The sequence below is a fragment of the Prinia subflava genome, chromosome 1, assembly GCF_021018805.1.
Source record: "Prinia subflava isolate CZ2003 ecotype Zambia chromosome 1, Cam_Psub_1.2, whole genome shotgun sequence".
Taxonomy (NCBI): domain Eukaryota; kingdom Metazoa; phylum Chordata; class Aves; order Passeriformes; family Cisticolidae; genus Prinia; species Prinia subflava.
Window position 1 is genome coordinate 8,942,911 of NC_086247.1, and position 20,173 is coordinate 8,963,083.

General features: G+C 37.2%; 1 protein-coding gene across 2 annotated transcripts in view; it reads left to right on the forward strand.

The window, feature by feature from the left end:
* ADCY8 (adenylate cyclase 8) overlaps window positions 1-20,173 on the forward strand; it is a 118,958-nt gene that overhangs the window by 46,086 nt on the left and 52,699 nt on the right. For both annotated transcript variants that reach the window (XM_063410880.1, XM_063410952.1), the window contains exons 3-5: window positions 2,659-2,789; window positions 5,239-5,350; window positions 15,911-16,038. In XM_063410880.1, coding sequence (XP_063266950.1) covers window positions 2,659-2,789; window positions 5,239-5,350; window positions 15,911-16,038 — 371 coding nt within the window. The remainder of the gene's footprint in view (window positions 1-2,658; window positions 2,790-5,238; window positions 5,351-15,910; window positions 16,039-20,173) is intronic.

Sequence of the window (20,173 nt, forward strand, 5' to 3'; positions counted from 1 at the left end):
AAAATATTTCTGGCTCCTAGACTACCAATCAGCAGCTCTTTGCAAGCATGCCATCTTAAACTGTGGGACATTTGCTTGTCAGTGAAGCTACCTGAGGACTAGATGTTCCTGTGAAACCTGGGTTTGCAGGAGTATGAGGGACCTCCTGAGGGAATGGTTTGCTTCTTGCTATCTATCACAAGCATCACATCCAGTGTTTACACATCAGAAGAATGAATGACAGCAGAATTCCCAAGTGGAAAAGGTGGGAAAAAAACCAAGACAAAGCAGATGTGCTAAAATTAGAACCACCCTGTATGGGGAAACAGAAAGTCTGAGCTTGGCTATTTTCCAGAAATAAAGGATGATCTCACTGCATTGTAGTTCACAGCCTGCCCTATATCAGCCATCACTTGGATAATTTTCTGTCTCTTCCTCACAAAGACAGGTCTTGATTTTGCAGAAGTTTGTACAATAGGTTGATTAAATATTATGAGATTCTCTGTTCTCTCATATTCTGTCAGCATGTTATGCAAGAAGGAGTGCTTTCTTTCTCCTGTGCTCCAGGGGGGAAACACTCCTGTGCTCCAGGGGGGAAACACTCCTGTGCTCCAGGGGGGAAACACTCCTGTGCTCCAGTGCAGCCTTTGGCAGCATGTGCTCTCCCCTCTTAAACAAACATGCAGCTGACCTCAGCTGGGGCTGCCATCTAGACAAATGGAGGTGTTTATCCTCAGCATGTTTCCTTCAGAGCTGAGGATTGTTTACTAACTGCTGACTAAGACTGCTCAGAGGGAGAATTCTTCATGATCTACACTGAGAAAGTTTTAAGTCAGTAATGATTGCACCTTCTATGAAACCTAGGGAGGGATACTTTCATTTATTCAAATGTTTCACCTATGGCAACATTTCATCCATGACGTTGAATCCTGCTGGCATAAAAATCATTATTTTTGTGATTGGTTTGCTTGTCTCTCTCATTCCACTCATCATTCCTCTTCGGTTTTTCTTGCTCTCTCTGAACAAATTTTCACCCTTGAGAAGGGATATAACCCACAGCCTGTGTACTATGAGATTATTTTATATCCTCCTGATATCAGATTGCCTCAAAAAAAATTCAACATCTGTTTCTTTGACAGAAAGGAGAGGAGAGCTAAGTATCTTAATAGTGAAGGAGAGGAGAGGAGAGGAGAGGAGAGGAGAGGAGAGGAGAGGAGAGGAGAGGAGAGGAGAGGAGAGGAGAGGAGAGGAGAGGAGAGGAGAGGAGAGGAGAGGAGAGGAGAGGAGAGGAGAGGAGAGGAGAGGAGAGGAGAGGAGAGGAGAGGAGAGGAGAGGAGAGGAGAGGAGAGGAGAGGAGAGGAGAGGAGAGGAGAGGAGAGGAGAGGAGAGGAGAGGAGAGGAGAGGAGAGGAGAGGAGAGGAGAGGAGAGGAGAGGAGAGGAGAGGAGAGGAGAGGAGAGGAGAGGATTTTATTCAGCTGCATGTTCTGTAGTCTACATATGTGCCTGATTTGGAAGCTCATATCTGGTTTTCCCTAGATATACCTCATTCCTCAAAATCTTGTCTGAAATTTTGTGATAAGTAGCTTGCATAACCAACATTCTCTTCTTTAGCTCAGTAAGATTTCAATATTTACACTCCTGCAAAGCAAAAGAGAAGTGGAAAATGGTAGCTTTGCTTCAGAGTGATTGGGACTGATATATTCCAGTATTGGACAAAGCTTTCTAATCTAAAAAAAAAAGGGAGGACTGAGGGCAAGAGGGCACAATAACATTATTTTAGTACAGAAAGATTATTACAGAGAAAGCAGCAATCAATAATTATCCATGCCAAATTTGAAGGGATAAAAAGAAGGTTTAATTTGCAGAGAAACACATTTGGGTTGGATACTTGCAAAATCTGTCAAAGCTGTTAAACTGATGAGCCACTGAAGCAGGAACAGTCTAAAATCTCTCAGGGGATGATCTAGGGCTTTCATGAAAGAACTTGATTACTTTTTGAGGGCTTGCTTGGCTGTACTAAGATGTGGTTAGTTAGAGCACAGTGCTAATAATCATGACTGCAGGTTTGATCATCATACAGGCCAGTCACTTAGGATCCCTGTGGGTCCCTTCCAACTCAGAATAATTGGTGAAATTCCATGAAAATTCTGGGGTTAATTGTATTTTGACAGGGCTGGAAACAGCACTTGTGTGTATATGTGTATATCTCCTTATAAACTAATACTAGAAGTATATATGCACTAATATACACTGATAGACTGTGTGTGCACACTAATAACAAACTAATAAACATAGATATTCTACTAATATACATTGAAGATATACAATATATATAAACATGTGTATGTATATATGTCTCAAATGTTTACTCTTCCTGAGCATTCTTGAAACACAGACAAAACTAATTAGAAATGTTGAATATGTTCTCCAGTCTTCCTAGTCCAGAGGACAGGTTTGAATGGCTACATGTGAGTCCATTTCATTCTTCATTACGTAAACCAGAGGTGTTTTGCACTCAGGACTCAGGTTGATAAAGTGAATTATCACAAATGGCTGGAGCTAGAATTTTTAGAGAGGAGGGTAATGTATTAAATAACCAGTTATGCAGATCTTCAAACAGGGCATTGTAAAATACAGTTCACATTGATACTGACATTTTGGTTCCCTCTTTGTTTCAGGAGCGGCTGGTGCTCTCCGTGTTACCACGGTTTGTAGTCCTGGAAATGATAAATGATATGACCAATGTAGAAGATGAACATCTGCAGCACCAGTTCCATAAGATCTACATTCATCGTTATGAGAACGTCAGGTTGGTGGAGTAGCCTTTCTGTAATGTTTAAGGTCTCAGATGTTGCTAAATTCCTTTTGTCTGAGGGTTTTCCTTCTGTTGCTTTATTCATTCATAAATTAGAAAGTCAGTGTACCCTTGTTTGATATTTGAGCAGAGAAGCATTTTGATGCCTGTTTTTGCTCATCAGGATGGCTGGGTGCCATGGCAATGGCAAGATCCATTTGAACTAAACACTGAGTCTGGACCATTTGTGCTCTTTTTTGTCGGAGTCCAGTCCAGTCCCTCTGGCCGCCCTGGAGGGTTTGGAGATCGGACAGGGGGGTCTGGTCTTGCCTACATGTGGACACATATTCTGTCACAATCTGATGGTACATCCCATACACTGAATAATGAGATGGAGACTTGAAAGATGCTTTCAGAGATGGTGACCTGTTATTTGGTTCCTCTGCTTTATAGCCGTTTTCATTTAATCAGTCTTAAATCCATTTCCTTTCTTTATTCTTCTCTAAATTTTTCTTTACTGTAGTTATCAGAAGGGTGATAACTATGCTATGATTTGCTACTCAATTTAATTAATCCTAATTGTACATTTACACTGGAACAATCAACTTCCACTCCATGACATAACATAATCTTGATTTTATTGTATTTCCCAAAAATCAGAATATTTTGTTAAGCCAATAGCATTTTCTGTAAACCTTTCCCAAAACACAAGGATAAATTATTGGTGACCCTCTTTGAAATCATCATTGAAGGTAGTGAAAAATAAGCAGAATATGATGGTAGATAGTTTGCTTGGGAAACATATACTTTGCCTTTTGATGAAACCAAAATATAACTTTGTCTGGACAAGTTCAATAAAAATAATTTGCACTTCTGAAGAAGAGTAAATTGATTATCTGCTACTTCTGTGGCCATGCAGTAGCTCAGATATTTTATTAAATCTGATTGAAAGTATCAAGAACTCTCATAAAGGTTTGAGTTGCACTAAATGAAAATGTCTTCCATTAACCTTTTTCGTACTCAGAGTAAGTGTTGCTGGAGAAGAATCAAAATACAGAGGAGATTGCCCTTTTGTTTTCATGGAAAAGGACTGTAGACGGAGTGAGAATTCGAAACACATTTTACGCTTGAAAGAGACTTGAAATTAAGATTCTGCATGCTTTAAAATATAGATACCAGTTGGATTCTATGCATGCTGCCAGAAACTAGATCTTTTCAAATCTAGATTTCATTCACCTTATTTTTTTTTCCTAATTGTTCAGTACTGAACACTACCTAGAACAATGTTATATGAATCCTTAAAAGTAGTATCCAGTTAGAAATTTTTGTTGGTTTGAAAATTATAAGTGTAGAAACTAGTAATTTGAAGATCTTAATTTTATGAATTTAGTCTATTATTACTAATCATTCTTCTTTGAGTAGCTTGGTACTTTACCCTTTAATTTTATTGCATCTCACTGATAAAAATCTTGCCATGTTTGTAAGCATCTTGTCCAAACCACACCCAAATCTTTAGCAGTCCATAGATTTAAAGAAGCGTTGTATTATCAGTAGCCAACTTGATCATTACTGTATTCCTTATTTGTTACATTAGTAATTCTCAGACACTGTCAAATTGTGATCTTTTTCACCACAAGTCATGGCCTAAAGTGAAACAAAATCTTCTGCTATTCAGATTGTAACACCAGTTATTAGTTGACTTTCAAGTGCTAACGAGGTTTGTGTCAGAATGATATGTGTCTTTTCAAACATCCCTACTTTATAAGGTAGCCAATAGTTTCTTTGTCTAATAAGTCCTGAGCTATTATATGCTTTATTCTGGGTAGTATCCTGCACACCACAGGCTTTGTGTGTGTTCATGTTTCTCTGTATTCACGTGTGGTCAGGCTAGGCCAAAAGGCAAGTAAAATAACTGGATGTTCAAGCACAGGTTAAAAGTCTCTTTGCAAATAGTTTGTTAATGGGAGTCCTACCACAACTTCAGGCACACAAGTTGATATACCTAAATTCAAAGTATGATCACACTGGGCTCCCTGTAAAGTCAGTAGAATGAAAAAGGAATCCAATTAAAGATTTATACCTTAAAAAAGAACAATATAGTTCTAACTCAGGTACTTCTGTCAAATGCCTAAGATTAGGTGCAATAAAACTGGCCTCAGCATGGTATATATCAAGACTGTCACAAATCTGTCTGTAGTCTTAGAATTTGAGTCTTGTGTGATCTGAAAATCCAGAATTTCATGACCTCCATTTTCGACAAAACTTTTTCTCACAGTTAGTATTTTTTAGGCCCTTTAATATTTATATTCAATACTCCAGAATGTAGAGAAGTCTAGAGCAAAGGCAGTGTGACTTCAAAGGTCGTCAAATGACCCTTCCACTAGTAAAATTCTAGAAGGTGACTTAAAGTATTCAATAATTAAAGAAAATAGGAGGAAAATTTAATGTGTCTTCTTCTTTTTAGCATTCTTTTTGCAGATGTTAAAGGATTCACCAACCTTTCCACGACTCTGTCAGCCCAGGAGCTGGTCCGAATGCTGAATGAACTTTTTGCCAGATTTGATCGACTAGCACATGTGAGTTAAACACTATTTATTTTCAAAAAGACAAAATCAATTCCATGTTTGGGAGCTTTGGGAAATACCCTCTGATCACTTTGAGCGATATATATCCAGATTCTCTCTATCAGGATTTTATATAGCATTTGATATTGGAAGACACTGACAAAGTTTTATGAATGGTGATGGGTTCTGATGGCAAGTGAAAGCTGAGGCTGTTATCAGAACTTTGGGCTTCTGTAGAGCTGAACAAAGAAAGGTGTGAAAGCAGAGCATCTACCAGAGCTTCTAAGGAAGATTCATAATTTGGATCTTTGCTGGAAATATTTTTTAAAAGATCATATCTATATTCTGTCTTTTGTTCTGCAAAGTGAAGATTAAAAGACGTGTTCATTTAAAGCCATTTAATCAATTCCCACAGTCTTTGCAGTGGTTAGTTACTAGCAGGCTTTACAGTCATTAGGCTGGATTCTATCTAACTCAACAATGAAATTAATTAAACACAACAGAGGAAATTATTACATCAGGAAAATTAGTTGCTACTTAATTAACACTGATCAGAAAAAAAAAGTGAAGCACAAAAATACTTGCAGAACACATGCTCAGTTTTGCTAGGCATGTCTATTTTATTTTTTTCATGTTTCTTTAGTCAAAATTTAATTTAATATGGCTGTCTTTAGGTGTCAATATCTGAGCTGACTAATAAGGCTTCTAAGTGGAAGTAATGAAGAGCAATTAATGGAGTTTATCTTATCCTTTATCCAGCCAAATGTAGGTACACACTATTGGAAAATGTTAATTGCACCCTGAATATGATAGACCATGCTATCTATTTACTATAAAGACAACATACATTGGCTTGGTCTGATGTACAGATTTACATCCCTCGCTGGCTTTTATACATTTCTGAATCAGGGTTATGGGGTATTTGTGCACATATTGCACTGTATCAGTAAGATCCCTGTGGTTTTCTCTCAATTTACACATTAAAGTCAAGAACTACAAGACTTCCATAATTATTGAAATTTCTTTTGATTCAGCTATTTTTATCTCAAATAGCAATGTGTTTTCTCATTTACAGAGTCATGCCATAACCCATTGCCTGGGCAGTGGCAAATGGGTAAATGCAACCTACAGTATTTGCTTTGCAAACAAAAAGCCCTCATCATCTCTGGGCTATACTGTAAACCAAGCCAGGTGAAAGAATTACCTCAGTCCAGTCTTTTAGAAAGCTTATAGGAGTAATGTCTGCTTTTGTATGGCTTGAAAAAATAGCTACTACTTTAGCTGACACCAAATTGAATGTATGTATGCCACAGAAATATTTTAGGAAGACTATGTATATAAAATGCTTTATTGCCTTGCTTTACATTTCAATTTGGGCTAGCATTCATGATCATTAACCATATTTTGTAATCATTCCATAAGCTATATTTAACCAATAGTGATTTTGTATGGAACAAATACATCCAGTAAAGGAGTTAGGAACAAGGAACACATTTACATTTAAAATTCTAATCCAGTGCATCTTCCCTCACTTGCTCACATCCTGAAGTCAACTTCCTGCTTGTTTTTTTATTTTATGAGAACTGAAAATTTTGCTTCTTTAAATGCCTAGACATTTTCCCCTTCTCTGTGGCTTGTCATACATCTCCTACTTAAACCTTCTATAAAACTTTGTGTTGCAGTTCTAAATTCATAAATCTTCCTGGAGAACATTGAATGGGCCAGACAGTAGTAGGTATCCCAAAAATGTAGGTGAGTTTATTTTAAAGAAATAGTAATAAATATATCAGTCAGTCTTACATAGCCAAGAATTTCTTATCCAGAAATCTGTGGTTTGGGATAAAAGAGTATCTGTGTCTGTAAAACTCCATTACCAGGACAATCACCTCTCAAGTGAATGTCCCAGTCACTAAATTCAAGACCTTAGGCTCCTTCATGCATTTCCTTTCCTAGTCTGGGAATTTATTTCTCTTTTTATCATATTGTTGATTATATTAATCCACTGGTCTAGAAGAATCCTCTGAAAGTTGGAAGACACAGGGAAGAATCACTGCAGAAATTGAACAGATCTGTGTACAAAGATTACAGTGATATGATCATGAATAATCAAAATTTAGTAAAAAGAAAGACATTTTGAGTGTGTTCCTTATTTGTGGTTCTGTGACCTGGATGTCATGGTACCTGTCTGATGCCCTGATAATAGAGATGCCTAAAAGAGAGGAATCTCTCTTGTTTCCCTAGAAAGGGTTTGGTGTTTCTGCCCAACTCAAGGAGACAAATTCTCACTCTGCACTTTACAGGAAAGCAAGACTCTTCACTGGACTCTTATGGAGGGGACAAGCTGCATAAAATAATGGGTCTGAATCTTATATTGAACTTCACCATTTCCTTTGGAAAATTTTGGAAACAGACACTGAGTAGTCCTGAATTTTAAGGACTTGTGAATTACGTGTACCTATCAACCTACCCATCTGATACTGCATAAAACTTTCGCACCTGGTAAAGGTGCATCTTTTGGAAAAATTCCTGATCTTCATCAGGATGCACTGAAAGATGGTCTTGTCTTAATACTTGTCCATCTTGGTAGTATATTTCTGTGCCTCAACACTCTCACCGTTTATTCAAGTATGGGTTTTTTTCTCATTTGTTTTTTTCTGACTTTGAATTACATCCATTGATTCTTGCTGTGGCCTATCATTCCCAGATAACAGAACCACCTTGCAGCCACTGACTTTCTCTGGGAATGCATCTGGATGCTTTGATCAAGGAGTTTCTCAGGTTTCCTTTTGATAAAAGAAACAGACCAAACTCATGGCAAAGTTTTTACTCTGTAAGATTTATTCCTTCAAACAGTTCTGGGGACTACTTTTCTGGAACACCTATTTTTGAGAATCCCTTTTAAAGCACTGAAAAGAATGTTCCTGGATGAACCTCCATGAGTGCAGTGGAGGCAGATTATCACCATTCCTTCTAATCTCTCTTTCTTCTATCACTGTCCAAATGCCATGTTTCTGAACATACGGTGATAACACTACTGTACTGAAAAATATTATTTGGGGTTTTCTGATCGTGCTGTCATGTTGTGAGCATCATGTCTGCATCATAACTGTTTATTTTACTAGTCTTATTGCTTTTTTAAATGCTATTAACAATAGTTTCCTACTCACCTGTAAACTCTCAACAGGATTTTTGGAACAAGGCCTCTCTAGAAGGATCTTCCACTAAGGAGTATTACACAATCACATCTGAAATCTAGATATATTCTTTAACTGGTTTTTAATCAGCTTAATTAGAGTTATCATAACTTTTTTAAATAGTCACTGTTTCTCAGAGTCTTGGATTTTGATAAGAATTACCATCAGAGCAAAGAGGTCAATTGAAGAAAGCTTGAGGCAGTTTCTTTAGATTTTAAGGAAAAAAACATAAATCCTTATTTACTTCTAAATAAAAGTATTAAACTATAATCCCATGTAAGGGATTGTTGGATCTGCTCAAACATCTTATATAAATCATACAATATTAAAGAAGATATCTTCACAGCATACCGAAAAATGTAATTTGGCTGTTTCTTTTTTCTCTTATTAAGCTTTATTAAGCAATACAGAAGTAATGAGAACTCTGATTTTTTTTAATCTTCTCTAAGTTACATCATGTTTTATGGCATACACATTGAAGCATATGATTAATAACAAAAGAATCCATAATATCTGTATCATTATCACAGAACACTCTGAACAAAAACTAGAACTCAGTTCAATATTTCTTTGAAGAAGAAACGTAGTAATATGTTATGTACAACTACTTCTTATTTCTAATCACTCTGTAATATTTGTGAAAGATTTATAGTTATTAAAGAGAAAAGTGACATTTACAAAAGAAGAAAAATAAGTTGGCATGAAACAGAACTGAAAAAAACATTTCCTTATATCTACTTCATCTACTGAAAGGCCTAAATAGAAACTTAATTAATATTAATACTTTCCTTAGGCAGAAATTTTGAGAAGGGAAATAAGGTGGCATTCAGCAAGATACTTAAGCCTAAAAAAAGTCCTGCCTTGGTGAAATAATAGTTATTTTTGAGGCTTGTTTTTCCTCTGCCTTCTCTGCAGTGCTAGATGTCAGCCAATACCATGATTTAAATTATCGTATTTCTAAATTCATCTACACTCTGTGTAGATTCAGTTTCAGATACAAAAAAGTGGAAAGAGTAAAAGCGTAAATAAAGGAGCTTATTAAAGGACTGATGGGGTTTTGTTTATTTTTTTCTAAGCAGGCAATCTTTTTCTATAACCTTGGTTAAATTGTTCCCTGTGATGTTGCAGACAAGTTGTCGAAGATTCCTTCTACAATTCCTTCAATCTTATTTATGACTGCTGTTTCCAGGGGTGGAAACCAACCTGACTAGCAGGCTCCACAAGAACACATCACCCCATAGGCCCAGTAAAATACCTGCACCTGCTGGTATGAGGAGGGGAAGACTGGAGGGTTTTGAGGGCTTTTCTGTTTCCTTGATCAAAACACTCCCATTGACCCAGGCCATATTCAAGCTCTTAGCTGACAGTGCTTTGCTCTGTGGTGACATTTTCTTCAAGCATGTATCCCACAGGATTCCAGAGACTTACCAAAAAACCTGTTTAAACATATATGTGTGTGTAATTTTTTCACATGTATGTGTTTGGGATGCTGTTGTAAGAAGCAGAGTTCCCGGATTGTGAGTATGCATATATGATATTTAGCTCATTAGAAACTCCTAAAGGGCAGAATTTCCATGCACAATTGCTCCTCCTTAGCTAGAAAGAAACACCTTGAATCTTTCTCATGGGGATTTCTGTCCCTGAAATCACTTAAAGCATAGTCTTCTAGTTAACATGAGCTGGAAAGGCAAATTGCTCAGCAGACACAACAGTCATAGCAGTTTTCTTCTACAGTATGTCAAGGAACAAAGCTGTTGATATAATATATTATAAAATTCATTCACCAGTGCACCTAAATTCCTTCTGCAGCATGAGAGACCTCAAAACAATTTTTTCTGGCAGCACAGAGAAATCTTAACCACCCCATTATAGGTTATTCTAAAGCAAAAAAAAAAAAAAAAAAAAAAAAAAAAAAAAAAAAAAAAAAAAAAAACAACACCAACCCACAAACATTCCTGTTTGTTCTGTTAAAATATGTAGAAAAGGTTTAATATAAGGCCATACTTATGTATTCCCTAGTTCAGGCAAATGAAAAAAGGCCATATTTTTCCTTTTCTGTGTCTAAAAATCAGAAATCTATGTAACTGTGCACCATATCTGGTCCTCCTTCTTGCCTACATGACCCAGCTTGAGAACCCACCTCCATCTGGCTCTCTCAAAGTCCCAGTTCTGTTTTCAAAAGGGACAGAGCCGCAATAGAAGGAATTTGGATGGACCTCTCTCACCAACCTGCCCTCAAACAGACTGCTGATTAAGAGCTTTGGCCTAGCCCCCATTCATGCTGAGAAATTAGGTTTATCCAGGTTTCCTCTGCCTTTGGCACATGTTTCAGGAACTGAGCTATTGTACACAAAGGCCAAGTCCCTGCCTCCTCCTACTCTGGCTGCCTTTTAAAAGAAGACTTGCATGTATGAATTCTCATTGTTTTGTAGTTCAGTTGCAGTAATTTTTCATCCCCAGTGTTCTAAACTTCTAGCTTGAAATTATAAACTTGCAAAAAAATTTGACTTTTCTGTGGTCTGTTTGCTAATCTGTGGGGTTCCATTCCAAACTAGGTGAAATGATTAATTCAGCACTGGCAGAATTGAAAAAAGTGGCGTAGCTTATAAAACAAAATCACTTTTTTTTCCCTTGTCAGAAATTTAGCCCAAGGAAACAAGAAATATTAATGAAGTCTCTGACTGTGTCTTTCAGTAACTTGATATTTGAGCGACTCATTTCTGCAGCTCCACCTCATGCCAATTTGATTTGCTTCCTTTCCAGTCACTAGGGGTATATCTAATAAGCACAAACATAAATCATTCACCACACATGAGGTAATTATTTATGGAAAATCTGAATATTTTCTTTTTCTCTGGATTTAGGTGAATTGGAAAAAGATTTCTTATCAATTGTCGCTGAATTAATATAGGATTATTATTAAAAATAGTTGGGTGTTTGAGTCTGTTCTGAATCCCCAGGCAAAAATTCTGATTTAGATTGGTCTTGGCAGAATCAGGCCCTTTAATCTTCCACTTGCAGCAAATGAAAAGCTGCAATTAAGGGGAGAAAACAGCCCCTATTTGGGACAAGCTTAGATTTTAATTGATCGCTTCAATAAATGCTATTAGTGAATGAGTATTGGAAGGGGTGTGAGGTTGATGGATACTGATGTGAATCTCTGTATAACATCAGCTGTCATTTACATGCCCAAGGACAACTTCTAGAATTGCGTGAAGAAGGGAAGAGGAATAGAATAAATTAAAGGGGAGATGATAATAGCCTCAGAATTGTGTAAGGATTTAACACTGTTATGCAAAATATTTCCTGTATCACAATTTTCTCTTATTCAAATAATTTACTCATTTTACAGATTCTTCATACATATTTAGATTTTTCATTCATTTTCATTTAATATCAGCTTGCCACTCTTAGATGCCATCATAGTGAGATGATTTTAGGAAGTGGGCTTGAGCTCTGCAGCGTGAGGAAAATCTTGATTACTACTTATGTCACTTTATACTACTGAAAGGTGGGCAGGCCTTGACAAAACTCAGTGTCTGATTTAAAACTAGGGCATGGATACCCACATTATCCATGAATGGTCTTAATGCTCTTGTGCAGTCTGACAAAGCTTTGAGTCTGAACTGTAAATGTGATTAAGCTATCTGAGGGAATCTCAGGAGACCAGGCAGCTCGCCTTTGCCAAAGGCAGACACCATTAGCCCCCTGTCCTTCTTGAGAGTCAGTGAATTATCTTCCTCTAGGTGAAATATTTGCCATGATAAAAAACCCATAGTTTACTTTTGAAGTGAGTATGAAGGGAATAATTAGGGAAGAATAAAAAATGGAAAAGCAGTGTAGTCAGGCTGTAACATATATCACATTTAGCAGCCATAATTATTTGATTAACAGGGAAAAAAAATAGAAAGACAAGGAGCCATTTAAAAGCTCCCTGTGGTTTCTTGTGCCAGTAGAGACACCTTGCCTGACCCCTGCAATGTTCCACAGGATGTAAATCTTGTGTATATTTGTTAGTCCTGTGTGGGTGTTTCACATACCAAGGGTCACATACCATGGTGAGTTTAGGTACAGGCAGGTGAACTGAAGCCAGGCAGCCGCTTTAGCTGTGAGCTGAATTTGTCCCCAGGCTCCCCTGCCTGCCTGGCCTGGCTCTGCTCGGGCTGCAGTGGCAAGCTCCACTGTGAGCTGGCACAGGACACCCAACACAGTCATCTCCAGTTGGATACTGCACTCTGTAGATGACTTCCTGAGCTTTGGCAAGTGAGTCAGGTGACATCACATGACAAGAAAAACAAAACTGTCATGAGAATGGATTTCCTGTATCACACACATGCCCTCACATTTGAATATCAGACCCTCATTAGCAGATCTTGCCATGCATTAAGATTCTTATTCTTACAAAAAGCACATCCCTCTGAAGTTGTCTGACTTATTCTGCATTTCAGACATGCAGGAAGGTGATTTAAGTCTCATCTGATTCACTGGAATAGCACTTCAGCCAGTTTAAGTGAGGCATTAAGAATCAAACAACAGCCTTATCCTATTGAAGACTACAGTCTTTAACTGTGCTGAAATAAATTCTCATTAATAGGAGTTTCCCATATCATCAGATAGTATAATAAATGTTAAAGTTAAAAATTTAATTAAAAAAATAAAATATAATCATATTTGAGATATATCTTTCTTTTTTCTTCCAGTCTTTCATTCTTTCCTAAAAATTGACCATTTTTCCCCTTTTTTCCCCTCTATTCTACTGTGAGGTTATTATTTGTAAAGTATTTGTAGTGGCTCTGAATAGAGTAAAAGTGCTGCCTTTTGATTTATTCCACCTCAGTCAAACCAATATGACATTAAACACTATCCCTTTGCTTTGTAGATGTAAAAGTAAACATCACTTATAGTAAGAATCAATTGAATAGGATCTTTAGAAAAGCCAAAAAACTCTAGAATCTGTGGTTTATATCTTCATCTCTTGCATTTTTGTCTAAAGGAGGAACAGAGAGAGAAGCTAAAGGAAGCCTACTTATTGTTTGACATGCACTGATTTATGCCATTGATTCCCACCTACTTGTCAATTAACTTTTATGTTTCATAGTTTCACTCTGTAGTAAAAAAATAGGTGGAAAATGTGGTAAAATCAGATCTCTAATTATTTGCATTGAGGGAGGGCTGTTTAAAAAAAAATCCAAAAAGTTGTTTTGTAGGGGTTTAGAATGTACGATTTAATTTGAAGCCATTTGAAAAATTCCCAGTGTTCTTGTGTGGGTCTGCAGAGGGGCTGAAAAGAAGAGGTTGAGGAGAGTTACATATGAATTTTGACATTTTAGAAGCCTGAATTCAGTCTGGAATTTTGTGTGAAACTTGGATAGCAAGGCATTGCACTCTGAAAGGCAGCTCTGGTTTTAGCTGGAGACTTAACCAAAGCTTCAAACACAGTCAGTTCCTACTGATGGTTTAAGGAGATTTTAGGGTGAATCAGCTTACTTTGGCCACGTGCCCAGAGCAGATTTTACCCTTGCTGGCATGCTTAAGGCTTCAGCTGACTTCACAAAAAGCTTTGGGTAAAAGTGTGTAGATTCTGTGTGCAGCTCCAGCATTGTGCAAGGCTTGTCTGAGGTTGGCTACAAAGCCCCATTCTTTCTAAGAAAAACTAATGGAACCTATACTTGATTCCTGGGAGAACCAGCATTCACATTTGCTCCTACATGCTACTTAAACTTCTGTTTTTAAAGGTCTGTTACTGCAGCCTTTACTGATACATTATTAATACTGCACTCAATATTTCAATAACTCTATATCATTGTCCTGGTTTAGGGCAAATTTGGGATGAAACCTCCAAATGTGGTCCCTCTAGAAAGCAAGTTCAAGCAGCCCTTCCCCAAGTGCTCCAGGAAAATTTTCCTTAGAGAAAAGTGGAAAAAACTGTTTATTCAACAAGCAAAGTGCCCACAAGCACAAAAAGAATGAATAATACCAAACAATAAAACCTCTCACTGCTCTGAAGAGAGATGGCAAAACTGAGAAAGTTCTTGCCCTGGGTGTAGCTTGGCTCTCTCAGTCTCTTACCAGCCCCAGTCCCTCTGGTGCTGGAAATGCTGTCCTGGGCCCCTGTGGGCTGTAGGTGTGAGATCCAGGTGTTTTCTGGGTTTTTCAGTCCAGAGCAGGTTTAAACAGTACCAAGAAAAAGGAAAAAAAAAACCCCAAAACAAAACAAACACAAAAAAACACACACAAAAAAAAAACCAAGTCCAGGGAGTTTCTCTGCCTCAGCTAGCTAAAACTAACTAAAAGCAAAAGAGAGATCTCTGTCCCACTGTCTGTCTGTGCTGCAGATGACACAGTCCAGGAGCAGAATGTGGAGGAGTCAGAGCAGTTTCTGAAAACAAACCCCACGCTTCTCTGTCTCCCTGCTTTGCTCTCAGAACCAGTCTCACAGGTACAGAACACAACATCCAACACAAACAGAACAGATGATTGGGAATACAAGCATCATAAAGTCACCCTAGGACAATCATAAAAACACTTCCTTGACACAATTTGTAAAGTTCTCTGTTCCTGTGCACTGTTTGCCTCTTCTGAGGCCCAACCAGAAGAATACATTGGGCAAATTTACAGGTAGCCTTGGTCTCATGTGCTGGTCTGGGAAATGCAAAATTGCAGCAACTCGGGTATTTCTACTCATAGAAAAAAATCTTCTAAAATAATGATCAAATCACACAATAATATTCTGTTTCAGGATGTAGTGATACTGTTAATATGTTTTTTAGAAATTAAATTCACTATATGCTCATAAGGTAAAGGATGTCTCTAATGGATGCCAAAGAAATATCATTTCTGCACAGCATGAGCCTGATAGAAGACAGCTCCTTTGAGATCTTTGACATTCAGATACTTGATCAGTTCCTATAGCTGTTGGAAATACTTGAGTATGACTGTGGAAGCTGTAGGTGGGAAGGGATTTCAGTGGGAGGAAAGAGGTTTTTCATTTATTTCCAGTGTTAAAAGTGGGCAGGAAAACATGCCCTGGAGAAACATAACCTAAATTGGGTTATTCATTATCTCAGCTGGCATTTCTGAATCCTTGGCCTATGTCCCACCTAGCTCTGATAAAACCTTTCTCCCCCATCAGCAAGGACATCTCTAATTAGCACAAAAGAAGAATCACTGTACCCTTTTTGCTGCAAACGTAAAGGTACTTTATTTCAAGAAGTGCTATAAATCACAATTATACTAATGACAAGCAGGAAACGTCCAGAAACAAGGTGGGGGTTTGGTTGTTTTTTTAACAGTAATTTTTCAACCAGTTTTACTTTCACCTTAAAATTATGAAAAAATATGCAAATATTTTCTTTCTCTTTGATATATTTGTGCACAGGAGCATCACTGTCTCAGAATAAAGATCCTGGGGGATTGTTACTACTGTGTGTCGGGGCTCCCAGAACCTCGTCAGGACCATGCACACTGCTGTGTTGAAATGGGGCTCAGCATGATCAAAACTATCAGGTAATGCCTTTTTCTCCCCCTGGTTCACTGTTTCTGGCAGTGTTCTGAACCTCTTACCTGAAAATGCTATCACTAGACAAGTAATTATTCTGTTGGTTCAAAAATCTCAGCATTATCACTGTGAAAAGGACAGGACTTTTGTGTTCTGTGTAATGCATGGGAACAGCTACTGAAATGATTTTATTAACCTGTGCTGCTTCAGAGATGTAACACAATAGCTGTGTGTGCAACTGAGAGTTCACAGTTCTTGGCAGTCCTCACTTTGTACTGCTGACAGTTTCAAGAGGAGACTGAAGAGGAGAAGTCTGAATTGCTTCCTATAATCACTTTTAAACAACAATATAAACACAAACTAGAGAGCTTTGGCTATCCTTTAGCTTGGAAATTAATTCATAGACAAACTCATAAGTACTGAGATTTTCCAGATGAACAAATTTTACCTGCTAAATTAGGTTCTTGCTTCAATTCACAAGCACTGGAAGTGTTTTAATGAAGGAATGTGTTCCCATCATGTAGATATAATTATGTTGCTGTTAGATTATTGTATTTTGATGCAATTACAATTAATAATAATGATGTTTCAGCAGCCTATGGGTAGAGTCTGTCAATGTAGTTACCATGACATTGGCTAACATCTAATACTGAGAGGTTTTGTCCATCTTTTTGCAACTCATGGGTTTTTACTGATGTAATGTATGCATAAAAATACTGAGTTCCTCATATTCAAATACTTTTTCTGTTGCTATCTTCCCTAAAATAGTGCTGCCTAACATGAGCATTTCTCCCTTTCCCTGGATATTTTGCTGTCCAATCTCTTTGTCTGTTTCTTTTCCAGACCTCTTTGCCCCTTTTATCCGTGTCTGTCTCATGACATACATCAGACAGTTAATGCACACTGCAGCCGCATTACTGAGCTCTTAATAGAGAAAGAATCTGGCTAAAATTAATTAATGGAAAATGTAACTGAATAATGATTATGCAACAGTGATATCTAAGAAGGCTGGATTCAATTATCACAGGCTAAATGTTGAATAAAGTAATCAATACTTTGCTTCTGGAATCCCCACAGTGAAAGAGAAACATGAACTAGAGAACACAGAGATGAAAAATAATCTACAGGCATTGTTAAAAATTTTTGGATACACACATCTAATCTTTTGCATTTCCTTGGTAACACCACCTGCAGACAACCCATTGTAGCCCTTTTTCTTCTAAGACAGTAAATTTTTCTCCATCTGCTTACACATGTGAAGGTTTGTAACACCCCGTGCCCTTCAATGAGCAGGGTCTTGAAGGCAGGGATGCAGCAGAAATGGTGCTCTATTTGCAGTATCTTAAATGACAGCTACAGTCAGTCAGAGCCGTGACACCAAAGTCCATCAGGACCTGGGTCACCATCTCAGAATAATTCAGTGTAGATTACCTCCAATTTATTTGATAATCCCAGTATCTGACTTTCTGTCTATGCAATGAGGATGGTTCTCCCCCTAGGCTTTTCTGTTCAGAGTGTGGGAGCCTTATGTTGCTTACCTTAGTGTGTGTTTAAACAGTTCACAGGGAGGTCCAATCCTGCCTTAGAATATTATAAATACTTTTGCCCACATTTCTGAGAGATTTTGGAGTTATCTACAGTCTATTAATTAGAATTAAAGAAGTGACTATCTCTCACACTTAAGATGAAAGAATATATCTTCTTTATAAAAGTGAGGTTTTTATAACATTGGTCAACACAAAATTTTACCATATTTAAAATGTGACACAAATGACATTTTGATGATTAGAAATTTTTTATCTTTATCAGATTTCACAAAATAAATATCTTTTAAGTTTCAAATTGTAGGGAGATGAAGATATGGGAAACCATTGTTCAGATTTGAGAACTGTGTTGAAGTTAAACAGACAAACATTTCTCTCCATTGACAGCAGGTGGTTGGTACTGTTGTACTGATCAGTACAACCCTTCTGCGGAGGCAGTGCCCAAAAAGCCCCTGTGATCTCAGGACACCATTGCTGAATACTCCTTCTAATGTCTTTGATGATTCCATGGTCAAAGAGAATAAAACCAGAATGTCAGATCCATTCATTACACAACATGGAAAATAAATCTACGTGGACAGATAGTCTTACTTCTGAGTGTTTTCATACAGCTAAATTGTTAATTTATTGTTAATGAAACCTCTACAAACCTAATTTTAAGCTTGAGTCTTGCAGTTTCACTATTCTTTTTGCAGATGAAAGGAACTGTTCAGAGCTCAATGAAATAATTTAAGATCATTCTTTTCTCTGTAGCTTTTTTACATTACCATGCTTTGTTAAAAATCTCATAAAAGAAGCACTATTATTGTTATTCCAATCTGTCTTCTTGTTCTTTGCTCCCTTAACTGTTGAGAACAACTGATGGGTAACTTTTAACCACAGGAAGATTCCATGGCATCTGATATTTACTCCAAAGTAAGGCAGTTTTGCTTCACCACATTTGGGCAGGAGAAAAAATTCTTACCCCAGCTGTGCTGCAAAACCCAAGGACCTGTAAATTCTGTTTAGCTGCAGCTATAAATGTGAATTAGAGTAAAAAGGACAAGCTCTTCACAAAGAGTTCTTTTATTCAGCTGTTTTTCACATCTTTTCATATGCAGCAATAACTCTCACTGTGTTTAATTTTATTGTATCAATGCCTTTCTGTACTGACTGTTGATGGAAATGGGATTCCAGTGGAATGTTTAGTCACCAGATGATAATGTTTCATTTTAACAATTATCACCTAAGTTAAGTGGTTGTCAAGGATAAGAGCACCTTTTCAAATGTCCTTATTTGTAAAATTTCTGTGACTGGGAGTGGAGGGGAAGGGAGATTGTGTGAGACTCAGATCCTCAAGGACTCTCTTTCATGGTGAAATGATGGAAATGACACAATATATATAACAGTGGAAATTTCAAACAAGACTCTGTACTGGTATATTTGTTTAGCAAATCAAGGAGTCCTGAATTGTTTCATTTGTTGGATCATTTCCCACTGAAAACCATCTGAACGAGTAACTATTATGACAGAATAAATGGCCCCAGCATGCAATATAGGCTAAACTCCAGAAATTAAATAACAGCCTGTCTTCATTAAAAGTCTGTAATTAAGTACTAATATTAAGGCAAATTCATGAGAGAGAGTAAAAAAAGGAAAACTAAATAAAAACCAAACAAAACCTACAACCAAAAATACCTCAACTATTTCAGATGACTGAATGCCCTGGCAGGTTTCCTGCTTTTAGCATGAAAAAACTGCTTTTATCATCTGTTGAGCATTAACAAAAGTCATAGAGTGATCAATTCTTGTTACAATTTCTCAGGCAGTAAAAAAGACAGGAATTGCTTTCATATTCCATTGTTAATAAAATATTTAATTGTATAGTTATATATTAATATAATTCATCCAGTTCTGGATTCCTTCCACAGACTATTTCTCCTATGATTTCCAAGACTCTCCCTATGATGCGATGAGCTCTGATTCACAGAAGATGTTTTCACAAACCCAAAAACCAAGGCTTAACCTCATTTTTGTGTGGTGGTAGAAAGGGATATTGTGACGTTCACAAGTTCAGCCAGCACTTTTTATATGGTTCTAAGATTGAATATAGATTTCTCACTGAGACTTGATCATATTCTCACCTCCATATGTCCGTTTCAGCCACTGACTCTGAACGGAGAAAATATCAGAATAGTTTTTCTTTCCCTGTTTTTGTTGTTGGATGATGATATAAACTAAATCGGGTAGAGATAAATAGGTTCATATAATTCTGCAACCTCTTTCCTTTGAGTGCACCATTAAACAAAAGGCCATATTGGAAAAAAGGCATAGGAGTGTGAGTACATATATATACAGAGAGAGATATATATGTGTATACATATAAAATGATATAGATTTTATAACAATTTTCAAATGGAAATGCAAACTTCTAATAATATTGTGTGTGCTCTCTTGTACTATATTATTTTCCTTCCTCTCTGAGCAGATTAACGTAAGAAAGAGGAATACATCAGTATTAACTCTGCCCATGTACCTACAGTTTCTGTCTGAACTCAGAGCAAGTCAGTTATATTAGTGATAGGTCTATGTGAAATTTCTCCAGGTAATAGTTCCTGCT